At 35.5% G+C, this 16269-nt stretch overlaps 1 protein-coding gene and 1 pseudogene across 1 annotated transcript; one reads left to right on the top strand and one right to left on the bottom strand.

Annotated features, from left to right (window-relative positions):
* Window positions 1-346: 346 nt before the first annotated feature.
* LOC127872676 (alkaline phosphatase, tissue-nonspecific isozyme-like) lies at window positions 347-9853 on the bottom strand (annotated as a pseudogene).
* Window positions 9854-14099: 4246 nt separating this feature from the next.
* Window positions 14100-15362, top strand: LOC127872675 (membrane primary amine oxidase-like). Its single transcript, XM_052416004.1, has one exon. It carries the CDS (start codon window positions 14100-14102, stop codon window positions 15360-15362), a length of 1263 nt encoding a protein of 420 aa, XP_052271964.1.
* The last annotated feature ends 907 nt before the right edge of the window (window positions 15363-16269 follow it).

Below are 16269 nucleotides of genomic sequence, written 5' to 3'. Positions count from 1 at the left end.
TTATCCATTATCAATACACATGCTTACATTTTCGTTAACAAACCATAGACAACAAAAACAATTATCCATTACAGCAGTCCGTACACAATTATAGTAAATAAACAATACAAGTTATATCCGTCCAAACAAATAAAAAGGCAATAAAAACATGCTAAAGTTTGCAAAACTTTCCTTAACTTATCACACAGCACGGCAAACAAAAACAGATAAACAGAAAAAAAATAAAGAAATCGACAACAAAAGTGAGAATAATACATATGCAGTGTACAAACATTAATATTCGGTACCTAAGGTTTTCAAAATTTATTTTAGAGAGGTATTTATATTGTTTTGTTTAGTAAATAATTTCTCTCCATTATGGCAAGCACAATTTATTAAAAATGGCTTCTGTAGTCCATTATAACTTTTGGATTTAACATCAGAAATATATAGTAGCACAGATAACAGCAATGCTAAGGCACAAAAGAACGACAAAAGCCACAAAGAAAAACATGTAATAGCTCAGTACTAAGCTATGCATACAACAAAACATGTATACAAGTACAGCAATAAATTGAGACATAGAAAGAGGAAATGTTAAAGGTCATCATTACACCAACGAAACAAACAATAGAGCAACAAACGCATATATATGAAGAGAAACGAGTTCACAGCCGCTGGTGCATTCTATTGGCTGGCCGTGATCACATGATGTGGTGTACGGACCAATGCATGCCGAGTATGCCATCACGTGAGCGATGTAGTTTTGTTCCTGAAATTGGTGATGTTATATCATATACGGGTACCAATAATGTTGAATGTTAACAGAAAAACACTTGCATTACGATAGGAAGCATTGCGATGTGTTCGGTTTATAATGACAACAAAAACATCTCTTTGCTTAAAGCGATGTATACTCATACTGGTTGAAATGAGGTATTCGGGATAAAGAACGCGTACAGGTGTATGCTACACCGAGATTTTTTCTATGATTAAATCCTTCTCATAACATTTTATCGAAAACTTGGCCTCGATTGCAACGTTTTGAACAGTATTCGTCAAGTTTTTTAATTGCGTAAATTCATACTTTGTCATTTCAAATGTTACAGCGTTGAAAGTTTTATCGTATCACACTGCTTATAACGGCACATGTGATCATAGCATCCCTACCTGGACTCCATAAAACAGGTGGGCCATGGGCCCCTGTGCGTATATAGCCACGTCCTCGCCCCCGTGGGTCTCCCACTCGACCGGAACTGCGCTCGGAAAGGTGTAGTTGTTGGCGTCTGCAACGAGTTAACAAATAACGGAACATGTTCAAACGCGGTTCTAAACAAAGAGACATGTCCGTATAGATTATGTAGTGACATCACTTTCCGCTTGTATGGTATTTGAAGACTTCCCAGACTAATCGGGGACGACAATTAACGCATTAGTCATTAAGCCCAATTTTGCCAGAACTCTGCTTATATATTTGGTCTAACTGGGTCAATAACAAATCTGTGACGAAACTAAAAAAAATCTTCACTAACATCATTACCTGCTGCAGTTTCAATAGACTGATCCCGGAAAAGCACGAGTTTAGAAAAACCCACTAATCACCCCGGTACAAACAACGCTGGTCCATTATATCAACCAATGATAGCTTCCTTTAAATAATAACGGTTGATACGGTGTGTGAGTTTGAAAGGATTATAAATGGGTCATGTTTATTTGTACCAGCAGATTAGTGGGTTTTTCCAAAAAGTTGCTTTTTCCGGGATACATATATTGTACAGTAGATTTGTCATTTTCGTCGTTGTCTTCATCGACATCATTATTCCCACCGCACGTTGCAAAATGCGGCGCTGTGGGAAAATGGAGCTTAATGCATGTGCATGAAGTGTTGTCCCAAAATAGCATGTGCAGTTCGCACAGGCTAATCAGTTGCGACCTTTTCCGCCATAAATAGATTTTCGTTAAGAAGAGACATCTTTTTTTAAATCCATAAAGCGGAAATTGTCGTCCCTGATAACCCAGTGCGGACTGCACATGCTAATCTGGGACGACACTTTACGCAAAAGCATCAAGCGACGTTTTCCCAGAGCGAGGTTCATATATTTATATATACTGTTCTGTATAATCAGTCTCTTCAACCGTAACGGTTGGTTAATATGAATAAATCCTAAATATCAATTTATTGCAGCGGAAACCACTACGTGTTAAGGCATGAGTGCTTACGTGTGTCGACGCCGGTGAGGTTCTTTCGAGGCGCCTCGTATCCAGGTCCGTTGCCGTATTGCAGGATGGTGTAGGGCTTCTGGTCAAGGGTCAATTCGTACTCCTCTAACGGATCGGCCAGTCCTGTGGCATAATTAGATTTGCTTATGAGATGTAAAACTTATTTTAAACTAATTAAGTAAACTGTAAAGGTCTTTTGACATTAAGCAGCTGTTCTCATGTACTGTTGTGTAATGTATCTTCAAAATAGACATCTAATACTCTTGCGTGTAACTCATTTATATTAACAAAAGTACTATTTTCACTCTTAAGTGTATACTATATACATGAAACTTCACCTGCAGATGCTTTTGCATAACATTTCAATCGAAACAAAACCATTTATGTAGCAAATCAATATACATTAGTTTTAGAGTCGGTGTATAATGTTAAAGTGATATTATGGGTATCTAACAGTAAATAGGTGTCTATCGCAGCCGTTGTTTATTTTTGGTGTTTTCACTTCATATACACTTATATTTGTTAATGCAGCATCAACATACTAAAACAATATCCCGAAAGGAGAAAAATAATCCATTTGAATATCATCCGTACTTTCGTTTTCACAACTGACGACATAAATGATTCGATGTACGATGTGAGTCTAAATGTAGTTTTCATGCAGATTCGTTCATACGACACAAAGACACATTTTTGTTTTACGGATCATTTCGGCTTAGAGGACTGGGTGAGTCATTTAAAATATAATATATATTTTTTATAAACAACTGGTAGCAAGATGAGTTGTAGATAATTGGTCAGTTACCACATTTTAACTAATTATTTTGACCTGTTAATTTTTTTCAGCTCAATTCAACAGTGAAAAATGCCCATAATATCACTTTAAAGTATTTCTGAGATATGTTTAGTAAAGGCAGAGAGACACTAAAAATATGACTTGTAAATCCATTCCAATATATTGGACATACAAACCAAAATACGAATTAAAATTTAAGTGTTAGCCATTTTTATTTTATGCTTTCCGGTGGTTTATAGAGAAATATCAGTGAATTAAAACTGATAATTTCACTGTTTCAAACAGTGAAAATTATCAGTAAAAATTATCGATAATTTTCACTGTTTACTGTCAAATGACGTCATTTTTTTTGACGAAATGACGTCATTATTTCAGCAAAATTCTTTAGTTAAACTCTTTAAAAATGTATATAAACTGTAAAAAAAGCATAAAATAAAAAGAAAATTTGTTGGATTCGGTGGAATATCGATTTTAATTCACTCGTGATCATACAAAATATATATTTTCACTCGAGGCTGCGCCACTCGTGAAAATATTATATTCTATGATCACTCGTGAATTAAAATCGATAATCCACCGAATCCAACAAATATCCTCTATATAATAATTTAAAACTTTTTATGTCATTGTCACCATTTTTTTTGCATTTTCACAACACAATTGACCAATATCATTTTATTTTATTGAACTCATTTAAATTTGAAACGCAAAACATTGTTTAGCCGTTTAAAACCATGTCCCAAAATTTTATTCTAAGAAAGGCCATCTTGTTGTCTTGATTTATTGTCAAGTTGTATTGTTTATTACCCAGAATATCAAGGCCTCGGTAAGAATAGCCCTGAATATCGAAGGCATGAGAGTGGTCTCCCGTGACGACAATGAGTGTATCTTTCTGTTTGGTCATTGAAAGCGCCTGGCTGATCGCGGCTTCGAATGAAATAGTCTCGTGAAGCGCTTTCTTCGCCAAACTGTCGTGATGTGCATGATCGATGCGCGCACCTGAAATTACGCCAACAGTTTATGATCATTACTCGACGTGCAACATACAATATCTGTCGGCAAACACGTCGATTTCGTTGTCATTTGTAGTTCTCATAAAACGTTTGTCCGTCCGGTCGTCCGCCGTCCGTCCGACCGTCCGTCCGTCTGTCTTTAAACGCAAATTAAGCCGCACAAGTGTTTCTGTATCTTTAAAAGTACAAATTTCAAATTCGCATGATATGAAGTTGCGCATAATTAAATATGTTCGCGTCCTAAATAAAAATTTCAACAAGTATGTTAATTCTCTTCTTAACATTGCTGTAACAATGATTATGAATATATAGACCTTAATAGCAAAAAGTTACATCTAAGAAATCAAATATCTAAACATGTAATACTCGATATGTACTATTGTTTCATTGAATCACGACCTTTTGGTCAAAACTAACCAACACCCTGGAGGACAAAAAATGTTTACAGACTTATTTAGAAAAATAACGTATTTTATTCCCTTTAAAATCACATAGTTATGTGATCCGCAGCTGGTTAACGTGTGGCCATGCTATTAATTAGTGAAAACATCATTTTAAATGAAAAATAATAAAATTATAACGAAATATCAACTTCTCGGAAAAAAAAATATATTTCACTATCAAATTTATTTATAGGTATTCAACTCAAAATGACCCGAAAACAGGGTGCATCTCTTTGAATTGCCATTACTTCATCAATTGTGCAGTGATTTCCACGAACGTGGTCTTATTAAACGCAGAAATGAATTTCCTTTCTGAAAAATTTACATATCCTGCAATATTTTTACAAATGCTGGGTCAAATTTTAAGAAATAACACGATACACTACTCGCGTGACCTACTCGTCAACGATCAGACCCGATTAAAGTATAATAACTTCACAACGTAAAGACACACCTTCGCGATGGACCAATGAAATCGCTCTTGTGTTTAAAATGTCGGCCAGTTGAAATGTATGTAAACAAAGGTTTCAAGAGGCGCTGGAAAGTTAGCTTTGATGCATTATGTAACGACAAGAAAGGTAAAAAAAATTGTATACGTTTTATTGAATTATGGTTTCGAGGTCCGTGAACTTTGCAGGGAAAATGCCCTTTATTCCGTGAAGGTTTCAGTTTTAGATCGGGTCTGATCGATGGCGAGTAGGTCCCGGACTCGACAAAAAGCATGTCTGCATTTTTAGAACATGCATATATAATGTATGTAAAATGGTGGTTTGGTCGACATCACGTAGCCTCTACGAGGAGGAAGTAGCCATTGTGCCCTTTTCGGAGCACCTCGATGGCTTTCTGTGTCATCATGGCGAGGGACGGCTCCCGGCTCGTGTTACGCTCGTGCTCGTACTGCATGTGGTTCGGCTCGAACAGGCCTGTGGTCAGATCGGGGAACCATGATAGACACATACATGGAATGATCATGGATCAATCTGAGAAAACCTGGTTAAGTGCATGTGCGTAAAGTGTCGCCCCAGATTAGCCTGTGCCGTTCGCACAGGCTAATCAGTGACGACACTTTCCGCTAACAGTGATTTTCGCTAAGAAGATACTTGCTTTGAACTAAAAATGTTTTAAACGTGGAAAGCGTCGTCCCCGATTAGCCTGTGCGAACTGAACAGGCTAATCTGAGACGTTTCCCCAAACACAAACAAGTCTTTACTTCGTTAAGAGATTTAAAAGATTATCAGCGAGTGACTTTCACGACTCATATACAATTTATTATGATAACTTTAAATACAATAGAGCCTCGATCTGTGAAAAGGGGATTTAATGCATGTGCGTTCAGATTAGCCTGTGCAGTCCGCAAATGCTTATCAGTGACGACACTTTCCACTGTTATTGTATAAAGAAAGTTTTTTCTTAGCGAAAGTCCAGTTAAGGCGGAAAGTCCCTGATTAGCCTGTGCAAATGCATTAAAACACCTTTTCACAGAATGAGGCTCATGCCATTAAAGTGTATTTTATTATAGCTTTACATTTCTTCTGGGAACATCAGTTATTTCAACAAATCAGTAAACTCTTCTCCCTCCTACCGAGCATATAGTCGGTGTCGATGGGGTTGGCTTCATTGAACTGTTCCAGGTTCCACACGTAGGCCGACCGGCGTCCCCGGGACGTCTGGTATTGCGTCCAGTCCTGCATGTGCAGCAAACCGGATGTTACGAGAGTTATGGGATAGCGTTCATTTACACTTGTTTTGAACGTAAAGATAAACCGGAAGAGGCAAGTTTTGCGTCTTAACAACTGTATTCTTTGTTGACAGAACATTGTGTAATGCTCAACGGTATTTGAGGAACAAATGAATAAATATAATAGAGTTTGCTTATACAACTAGCACAATGGCGCATTACCTTGACAAAACAAAAGCGCCAAAATACAAATTGGATAAACCTATTTTATGAATACAATTATATTTTAAGTACCACTAAAGATCTGTGTTTCAATTATTCTTACTTCAATAAGATTGCGTCCATCTTGTCTGTGGTTGTCGTCTATTTTGTTCGTTTCCGGGTCTGCCGTGGTGTTAGGCAGGAAGTAGCGACGCCCACCGCCGAAAAGCACCTACAGTGTATACATATGAATATTAATGTAGGGACTTAACCGAACATTTTGTAGAGATTTCATGCACTTCGAGATTTGGTGAATTGCATAGTAAAGCGATGATGATGATAATTACATTGATGTCGGCGTTGTCGTCCACCAGCTGTTGTGCGATGTCCCGACAGCTGGTGACGCCCTTTGTGTTCACGTCACCCTCCCAGTATCGGTCGGCGGCGTGGGCGTAAGCGGCCGCCGGCGTGGCGTGAGTGATCCGGGCAGTCGTAACTATTCCGGTGCGTTTGCCTGAAGTGGAATGTACATTTAAACTTTTGTATTTAATTAAAAAAAATGTATGACCATTATGGCTTTAATTTAAAATAAATATGTGTATATTTGCTAATTTTTTACTAAACGTACACTACCAAGAAATGCGATTCGTGTTGTAAGGGATTTTAAAGGTCATACCTGCCTTGAGGGCCCAGTCTAAGATGGTTTCTGTTTCCCGGCCCTTTGAGCTCTCGCAGTCTGCTCTGCTTGCCCGGGGGTCGAGGCCGATCAGGTAGAAGTTGGTTTTGACGCCGCTCAACATGGCGGTGGCAGTTCCGGCGGAATCCGGAGTCTGGCGGTCAACATTGTACGTCTGAAATAGTTGTTTTAGGGACGTGGTAAATAAAGGATATGCGCTTTTTCCGGTGGGATGATTATGAGTTAAATCATCACTAGAAAGGCACACGATCGATATATTTATGTGGGAGTGTTAGAATGAACATTTGTAAAATGTTTGCCTTTCTTGCGATCATATGTATTAACGCTATAATACAGGTCTTTTTCTTTATGTTTTGTAACATTAATAAAAAGTTATCCAGAACAGTTAGCAATGAAAGTATTACTTCATCTAAAATTTTGCCATAGTTCACGTAAACAAATTGGTAACAAAATAAGTTCTTTGCTGGGTTGGATTAGGTTTGGTATGTGCGTAAGTAACCATGCTTGAATACACGAGGCTCCTTTTACATTTCGCAGTTTGTCAAAGAAATTCAAGAGTATACATTGGAGAGTAGCCTGCTGTTGTCTTCGATTACAGCCTTAACATATGCAAACACTATACTTTTCATTAAAGCGAGTATATACGATCTTGTCAAATATTTATTTATTTATATAAAATGTGTTAAAAAACTTATCAAACATATATTTTTATATAAATTAAAATAAAAGTTAAGAAGAACATGTGTCCAAAAATGCTAAATAAACCAGATATTTAATTCTGAAATCGAAAAAGGCTGTACAGTCGAATTCGCCAGCATGTAAATCATGCATGTACAATGTGATTCTAAATTTAGTTTAACGGTTCATTTTAAATTCCTGCAACGATATCTATTCATACGACACATGAACACTAACTAAAAAGACGAATGCTTTGGTTTTTGTAGGAACATATGTACGAAATATATTCGTCACAATCGGCTCGGGGCGCTATTTTGTCTTTGCAGCATGTTATGAAATTCGTCTTCAATGTATAAATTTTTCTTGCCTATTTTGTGTTATTGTAACATATTTTATCAATATATTACAATTTAACAAGTATAAAAAATCGTACAATCTCGCTTTAAGTTAACTTGCGCGTACGATTTTTTTAAATCTTTTTTTAAATTCTATTTACGTTGTGCTATAGAAGTCATTAACAGGTATTGTTATCTACATGTTCATGTCATGTAATATATCATTTGCATTTGAATGTAACGCGTAACGCTTATAATCGCTGTTTGCGGTGTGTTTGGAAAGCTTAGACGTGTTCAAATAGCGAAATAACATATCGAGAATAATTTCTGAGAATTTATGGCAATTTATGGCACAGAGATGCAAACAACGTGACAGTAGTTCCTTGTATATAACAACTTACTGTCATATTGATATTATAACACTTTAAGATTTGCAATTCAATATGATTAAAATTTTGTAATTAATAACGCTCGACTCTTTGTTACAGAACGATATTCTGATTTAAAAAAAATGATTATTTGATCAGCGGTTATTTTTGGAACGCGGAGTAATGCACTGACCTTGGTTACACTACAGTCATTATCAAAGTACGACAAACACTCATGAAAACTAATTTTGTTTAAAAAAAAAAAGTTTACTGAATAAAAAGTGGTATAAATAGAATAATAGGTTAGTGTTGATTATAGATCAGGTTTATCATGCTCGGCACGAAAACGAAAAAGCACTCGCAAAGGCTCGTGCTTTTTGTTTTCTAAGCCTCGCATGATAAAGCTGATCTATAATCAACACTAACCTATTATTCTCTATATATTTCACAATTTAACCGTAACTCAAACCTGTCATAAGTTCCAGTCAGGGTTAATGCTCTAAACAAGGCATTCATTATGCTAGAAGCACAGAAAATCGCTCATTTATGTTTTTCAGTCAAATATTTAATTTTATAGGTGAAATACTTTTTTATTTATGTTTATTTTCATTCATTTTCAAGTAAATATCAGTAAACGATATACAAACAACATCAATCTTTTTCCAATTAATATCGGTATACCAGTGTCAGTTTCTTTTCCTGAACAAATGAAAATGCGTCGGGTATATTCACATACATGTGTTTCCTCCGAATCCATAAAAAATACCCATACAACTATGATTCAGCTACAACTTTAGTGCACCATACTCAATGTGATGTTTGAGCTTTACTAAGTTTGATTTTGCATTTATTTATCTAAAGGATCATATAAAACAAGAATATATGTTGCCTTCGGTGAATTGTTAAATATTTTATGCACTCGTCGTAAGAGAAAAAGTATATTTTCATCTATGTGCAACCCGTTAGTTTTTTTTCTGCACTTAAGAATACAATTCGATCTTCGATTTTATATCAAAAAATATCCTGTATTAATATGTTACATAGTTCTTCAACAAGAAAAGTTCAATAGAACAATACCAATATAACTAAACAAAATTGTTAAACCTAACATCGGTGGTTAAGAAAAACATCAAATAAGGTAATTTATGTAGCCTTTCTTTCTAGTTGAACTCGATATGACGCGGTACATGTTAGAATAAGAAATTATTCCTCAACATTGTTAACTGAAATACACATTTGTTAGCACGTTTCAACTCGGCTTAAAATAGTGTACTTGTCATTAGTTTTAACGAACTAAGCGCTTTTGTTTCAACGATGGTTTAGTACTACATGTGTTGAGTAATATTATAATCGAAATTTAGGTCACGGAGTTGTTGTAATTGTTGTCTTATTTGGTACACACTTACTAAATTGGGAATAACACCGGCAGTTGAGACTACCGCCATTTTCACGGTGTAATCTTAAAATTCGTCATTTGCGCAGCTTATTTAAACGATCTCATAGTGAATGTTTACAGATATGACTTCAACAGCAGATTGTTGACCACTACGCAACTTTCATACTATAATTTTGTAGTCCTATCGTTATATGTTGTCACTTCGTAGTTTATGTATATCTGACAGTGTTGGGCTGCCGTACAATACGATTTTACGATCCACAAGCTTCTTAATGAAACCAGTTCTCAGTGCGTTAATGTATTAATAATCATGATTTTAACATTTAACTTTCATCTGGTAGCCTTTTTATTTGATTCAAAAATTAAACAGCAGCATACAAACCTAGCTCTCCATGCAATATTGATCGAATAAGTGATTAATTTTTTTTTTTTAAGCATTACGAAACTGGCTTGGCTTTTCGGCCTTCCGTAGCACAAAAAGCGTCGCATAATTTAGGGATATACATCGTTGTAAAAAATCAACGTTATAATGTTCGTACTGTCGTCTTGTCTGTCATTAGATGCACGAAGCCCGGACACGTTTTTCTGACAAGTACGTATTGCTTTTCTTAAGAAACAATTAACTCGTTAACTGTTTTAACTGTGCTTAATAATAATAATAATAATAATAATAATAATAATAATAATAATAATAATAATAATAATAATAATAATTAATAATAATAATAATAATAATAATAATAATAATAATAATAATAATAATAATAATAATAATAATAAAACTAATAATAATAATAATAATAATAATTAATAAATAAATAAATAAAAATAATAATTATAATTATAATTATAATAATGATAATAATAATAATTATTATTATTATAATAATAATAATAAAAATGCACGAAGCCCGGACACGGTTTTCTTACCGAGTACGTATTTCTTTTCTTAAGAAACAATTCACTCGTTAACTGCTTTAACTGTGCTTAATAATAATAAATATAATGATCTATCTAAACAATAGTTCATAATGACATCGTCCTATTACACGAACGCGTGAAATGATTCCAAGAACTAGAGAATGAGGTTGTGAATTGCTTGGAACACATAGTAGTTAGATTCTTAATGATTGATGTATATAAAACATCTAGATTAAAATAAATGCCCACGACCCTGAATCAATTGATTATAATTGAAAACAAATTAGTTAATAATTGAGTAATTAAATGCGATTAGATAATCATGGATTTAATATATTGTAATGGAAATCAGAATGATTGGCCGTTGTAAAAGAAAACTCGAATACCGTGTCTTACATAAGAAACGTAGATCTTTGAACAACATCATTAAACGCCATTAAAAACTGACAAATAAAACCACTCAAGTCACTACCGCGCATCAGATAACGTCCGCACCAAACAAAAAACGACATTGAACTCAGATCTCTTTACATTTTTTGGATGTTTGTTTTAATTATTTCAACGGTTTTTAATCCGTCTTTTTGAAAGGCTATTACGTGACGATTTTAAAATTGTATGTGTGGTCAGGCGTTTAAGCTGTCTGGTTGTATAATTCGCCTATTTTCTTCATTAGACAAATATTTTCATTTAAATATTTAATTTGAAATTAGAAATCACGTGGTACTTTTTGCACTAATGAGGCGACATATAGCATTAAATAAAGTCATTCAAGCGGTCAAATATATCTAAATTAAAAAAAACAAACAAAAGCATTGATGCAAACCACCAAAGGTTGCGTTTTAAAGGGACCTTTTCACGTTTTGTTAAATTGACAAAATTAAAAAAAATTGTTTCAGATTCGCAAATTTTCGTTTAAGTTATGATATTTGTGAGGAAACAGTAATACTGCCCATTTACCGTGTTCTAAAATAGCCGCTATATGAATATTTTGACGATTTAAAACTCTGAAAATTATAAAGCGTTGCAACTCGAAACGATTTAATAATTTTGAGAGTTTTGTTTTTATCGTCATGTTTTGTGAATCTACGAGGATTGCTTATATAAAGAATAAAATAAATCTTTCGTTGTATGAGCACGGATGGCCAAATGGTCTAGGTGCTAGACCTTTACTACAGAACTCCAGTGATCAGTGGTTCGAGCCCTGTTGAGGGTTACCTTTTGTTTCTTTTTTTAAATTTCATTCTTTATTTTTTACTGGAGCTATTTAGATCCAATGTTTAAATATATCCATATATATTATTTAATGACAAACTTCAATATATGACAGAATCTGTGAAAAGGCCCCTTTAATAGGTTATATTGCGTATTATGTAAAACAATATTATGATTAATCGTACGTACACATTAATTACTCAATCACAGAAATGTATAACTAGACTTTGTTGCAATTAATCATGAATATAATTAACTTACATGTATACAAATATGTAATTTAAACTTAAAACTTCAGATTATAAAAATGTTGTTTGTTCAAATAAATGGTAACAATTTGTTTATCATGTATGTATACTAAGATTGAGTCATGACAAGTAATGTTAAGCCTTTGTATAATAAAATGCTAATTAATAATGTTATTCTATATCCAATAAATTCATCCAATCGGCATTCTTCATATGTACCACGTTACCGTCCAATATATTCAAATATTACAGCGATTTCGCTACACATGATCTTTGAAAAGATCTAAATGTACACAGTTGTCGACCAAGTCTTAATACAAACAAGTTATTAAATTATATGATTTCCAATTGCAAATGAAGCGAACAACCTTTGGTTCCCTTTTCACTTATTTGACAGCCAAATACAGTATTTATTGTCTTGTTAATTTCTTTAAACACTCCCGCGCCCACGTTAAATATTTACAGGGTACTGTATTGTACCTACAATTTGGACATTGCATTTGGTTTTAAGTCGTTCAAAGATGCTCGTATATTTTATCGAATAGTAACAAAAATTGCAAGCTCTTAAATATCACAGAAATACAAGTATATTTGGGGAAATTACGTATACATAAACATGTTTAATATTCGAAATATATATGCAACTGTAAAATTTGAACAAGGTGTTTTGCTTCATCCAGATTTCCCGATAGCTATCGAAGTAAGATGATATCAGTTGATGAAGGTGGCACGAAAACCGGCATCAGATTCCGAGATGGCTGTTTTTTCCTTTTCGCAGGAGCTTTCCTCTTGGCCGCGGGTGTCGTAGGTGGAATTCTCATCGGTATATATGCATATCATGGCGGGCCGTCTGGTAACAAAATGCAGGTAGAGTGCCTGGTGCAAAGCAGCAATAGCGTTAACAAGCAGACGACAGCTGTACCTCAGCAGACGACTCAGAAACCGATAAATCATCCCACCAACCCAACAAATTGCTCTGTTTGTAACAAACGAGATCCTTTTATATCAAGTATTGATTACGAACTGTTTGCTCCGTTAACGGGGAAAGAAATGCAACGAGTTCGAAGCGAACTGATTTCACGAGGAATCATTGACAATACACTGGGTTCAAATATAACTGTACAATCGAACTACCTTACAACCATAGATATCCACACTCCCAACAAGGCAGATGTATTGAAGTATAAATACGGAAACGGTGTTTATCCCGGACGCCATGCCACCGCTACCGTTTATCGTGGAGGTGTGTTGCCACCTGACATCATGGAATACGTTATCGGACCTTTAGATAAAGGTGACAGTTTGCAAATCACACCTGTAACCATGCCTGGAGAAAATGCATTTACAGTCAGGAACATCGATGACGTTGAAGTTAACACGATATTTAAAGTGTTACGCCCGATAGAAGCTGTGCTTCTTCCCCTTGTTCGTGAAAGTTTTGACAACGCCGATTTTCAAAGCGGGGATCTTCACTGGCTTCCACATCAAGGTCCGCCGGGGCTAAATGGAAAGATTCGTGAGGTGAAACTGCAGGTTCATTTAAATCCCGGAATGAAGGATGGGGATGAACATACTCTAGACATGTTACCGTTAGCTCTTATTGTTAACACAACAAGCCAAAATTCCAATGATTGGAACATATATAATTTCCATTATCTTAACCAAGGTCCATTTGCAACTGCACAAGACCTTCTACAAGCATACAACAGAGGAACGATAAGGAAACTGAAACTCCCATCCGGATATAGAGACACGGTTGCAAAGAGGTACTACACCGGTCGGGATGATTCCAAACCGCTACGAGCTAACGCAAACATTCCATCGCCTAGAACATACGAGCCGAAAGGTCCGAGGTACACGATCAAAGGTCATACAATAGGATGGATGGGATGGTCATTTGAAGTAACAACGAGAATGATGCGAGGCCCGGCAATATTTGATGTGAAGTTCAAGAATCAAAGAGTTTCTTATGAAATAGCTCTAAACGATATTGTCTTGATATACGGAAGTGATTCTTTTGAAAGGGAAAATATGTTTTACACTGATGCTTTATACGGAATCGGTTCGTATTCGGGGACAATCCCAGGTGTTGATTGTCCTGAACATGGTAACCTTATAGATACGAGCTACTACGATTTTAGTACAGGGAAAGCTGTAACAACTAAGTCAATATGTATTTTTGAGAGTGATGGCGAGGGTCCATTATGGCGTCATAAGGCCAATGGGTACCAGTCTGGCCTTAGAGATAGTTGCCTAATCGTACGGATTGGATCAAGAATTGGTAATTATGATTATTTCGTTGAATTCCATTTCAAACTAGACGGCAATCTCGCTACGAAAGTAAAGGCAACTGGGCTGATTGCGACGTCATTTTGGGACAAGGATAACCCGAACCACGGAAATCTTAGCACTGACGATAGCCCGGAGGCAAGAGATCCTTTTGGTTTCCGAGTTGGAGATTATTCGCATGGAATGATTCATGACCATATGTTTGGCTTTAAAGTTGATCTGGACGTTCTTGATCCCATGAACAGCTTTGAAGTAATCCACTTTAAATCTGGAGAAGTGGTGGATGCTTTCAAAAAGATGAAGCCTTCGATTAAAACAAAACCGAAGTATTTTCGCTACAACCATACTCGATATTTAGAGTATGAAACTGTTCAAACTGAGTCTGGATTTAGAGTGAATCCGATGGCGCCAAAATACATGACAGTTGTAAATGAAAACCATAGAAACAAATGGGGTGCAAAGCGTGGCTATGCCATTGTTCCGATGACAAGTGCAACACAAACGATGGTGGACGCGCATCCAGCAATGAACGCAATTTCGTTCTCCAAATATAACTGCGCGGTTACAAAAAGGAAGGAATCCGAACCATATTTGAACTCATTATTTGATGCACATCGAATGGAGAACACGAAAGGTGATTTCAGCAGATTGCTGGACGGAGAAAACATCGTGAATGAAGACCTGGTTACCTGGGTTACGGTTGGCGTCGTTCATATTCCGAGCTCTGAGGACATGCCCATGACGATTGCAATCGAGAGTGGATTTGTTTTAAAGCCCTTCAACTTTTTTGATACAACCGAAGTGTACGACCAGCTTCAAGTGTATAATGGGCAAGATGGAGATGTACAACATCCGCCAGCGTTTACTCCCTGTCTTGAAAATAACTAAATCTGGCAGAAAGGCATGTCATCGCGGTACTTCCAAAATGAATTAGTGGAAATGGCTTGATATCCTTGTGTGCAGTAGGATGATATTGTGGGCATTGTAAAAACACTAACATTTGCGTTTTATATTTTAATTACATTCCATGCTTAAATGTATACACATATTATCGTTATTTTAAGCTTTTACATATATATGACTTCATTAAGTTGCATATAATATATTGCATGTGTAGTCGGTATTTGTATATCATATAAACATATTTTAAACGTAAAATTAATTTTTTCGATTCAGAATAAGCATGTTTTAAAGTATATATCATATATAATTAATCGTTTGATATTGGAAAAGATTTTGTTTTATTAAAAGGGTACCACAATCAAGAATATGGTTATTTATATTCACATCATAAGTATAGATGGCGTTGTTGATATGGTGACCGCCTAGCGCACGGGTTCGATCCCCACCAAAAGAAACCACATACTGGTTCTAGTCCCATGAAACGGGCATATGAGCGTTTCTTTAAGCCTAAGGCTGTCAATGCAATCGAGCTAAAATAAATAAGTTTTAACTTCTAAAGCTTTAAATGTTTTATTTTTCTCCAATGCCCGAATGACATGAATACCGTGGACGTTCGTCCGAAATGTTTTTCGTGAGTAATGGGTCTGCCTTTTCATTCTTTCGTAAACGGCTCTTTTTAACGACAATAACGCGGAAACATTAATCCCGTCTTGAATAGTCAAAGTTCGCTTAATATTTATTGAGCAAAGCAAAATAGCTATATATGACACCATGGGTAAGTAGGCTATACTTTACATAGACCTTCATGAAACTTAAGAAGATATCACCTATTTGAATATACATATATATTCTAATAGGTGATCAGTATGATGGCGGTCTATTGTAAGGTAAA

The sequence above is a fragment of the Dreissena polymorpha genome, chromosome 3, assembly GCF_020536995.1.
Source record: "Dreissena polymorpha isolate Duluth1 chromosome 3, UMN_Dpol_1.0, whole genome shotgun sequence".
In the NCBI taxonomy this organism is placed as follows: Eukaryota; Metazoa; Mollusca; class Bivalvia; order Myida; family Dreissenidae; genus Dreissena; species Dreissena polymorpha.
Note: the sequence above shows the minus strand (reverse complement) of the source record. Positions and strands in the feature narration are given on the sequence as shown.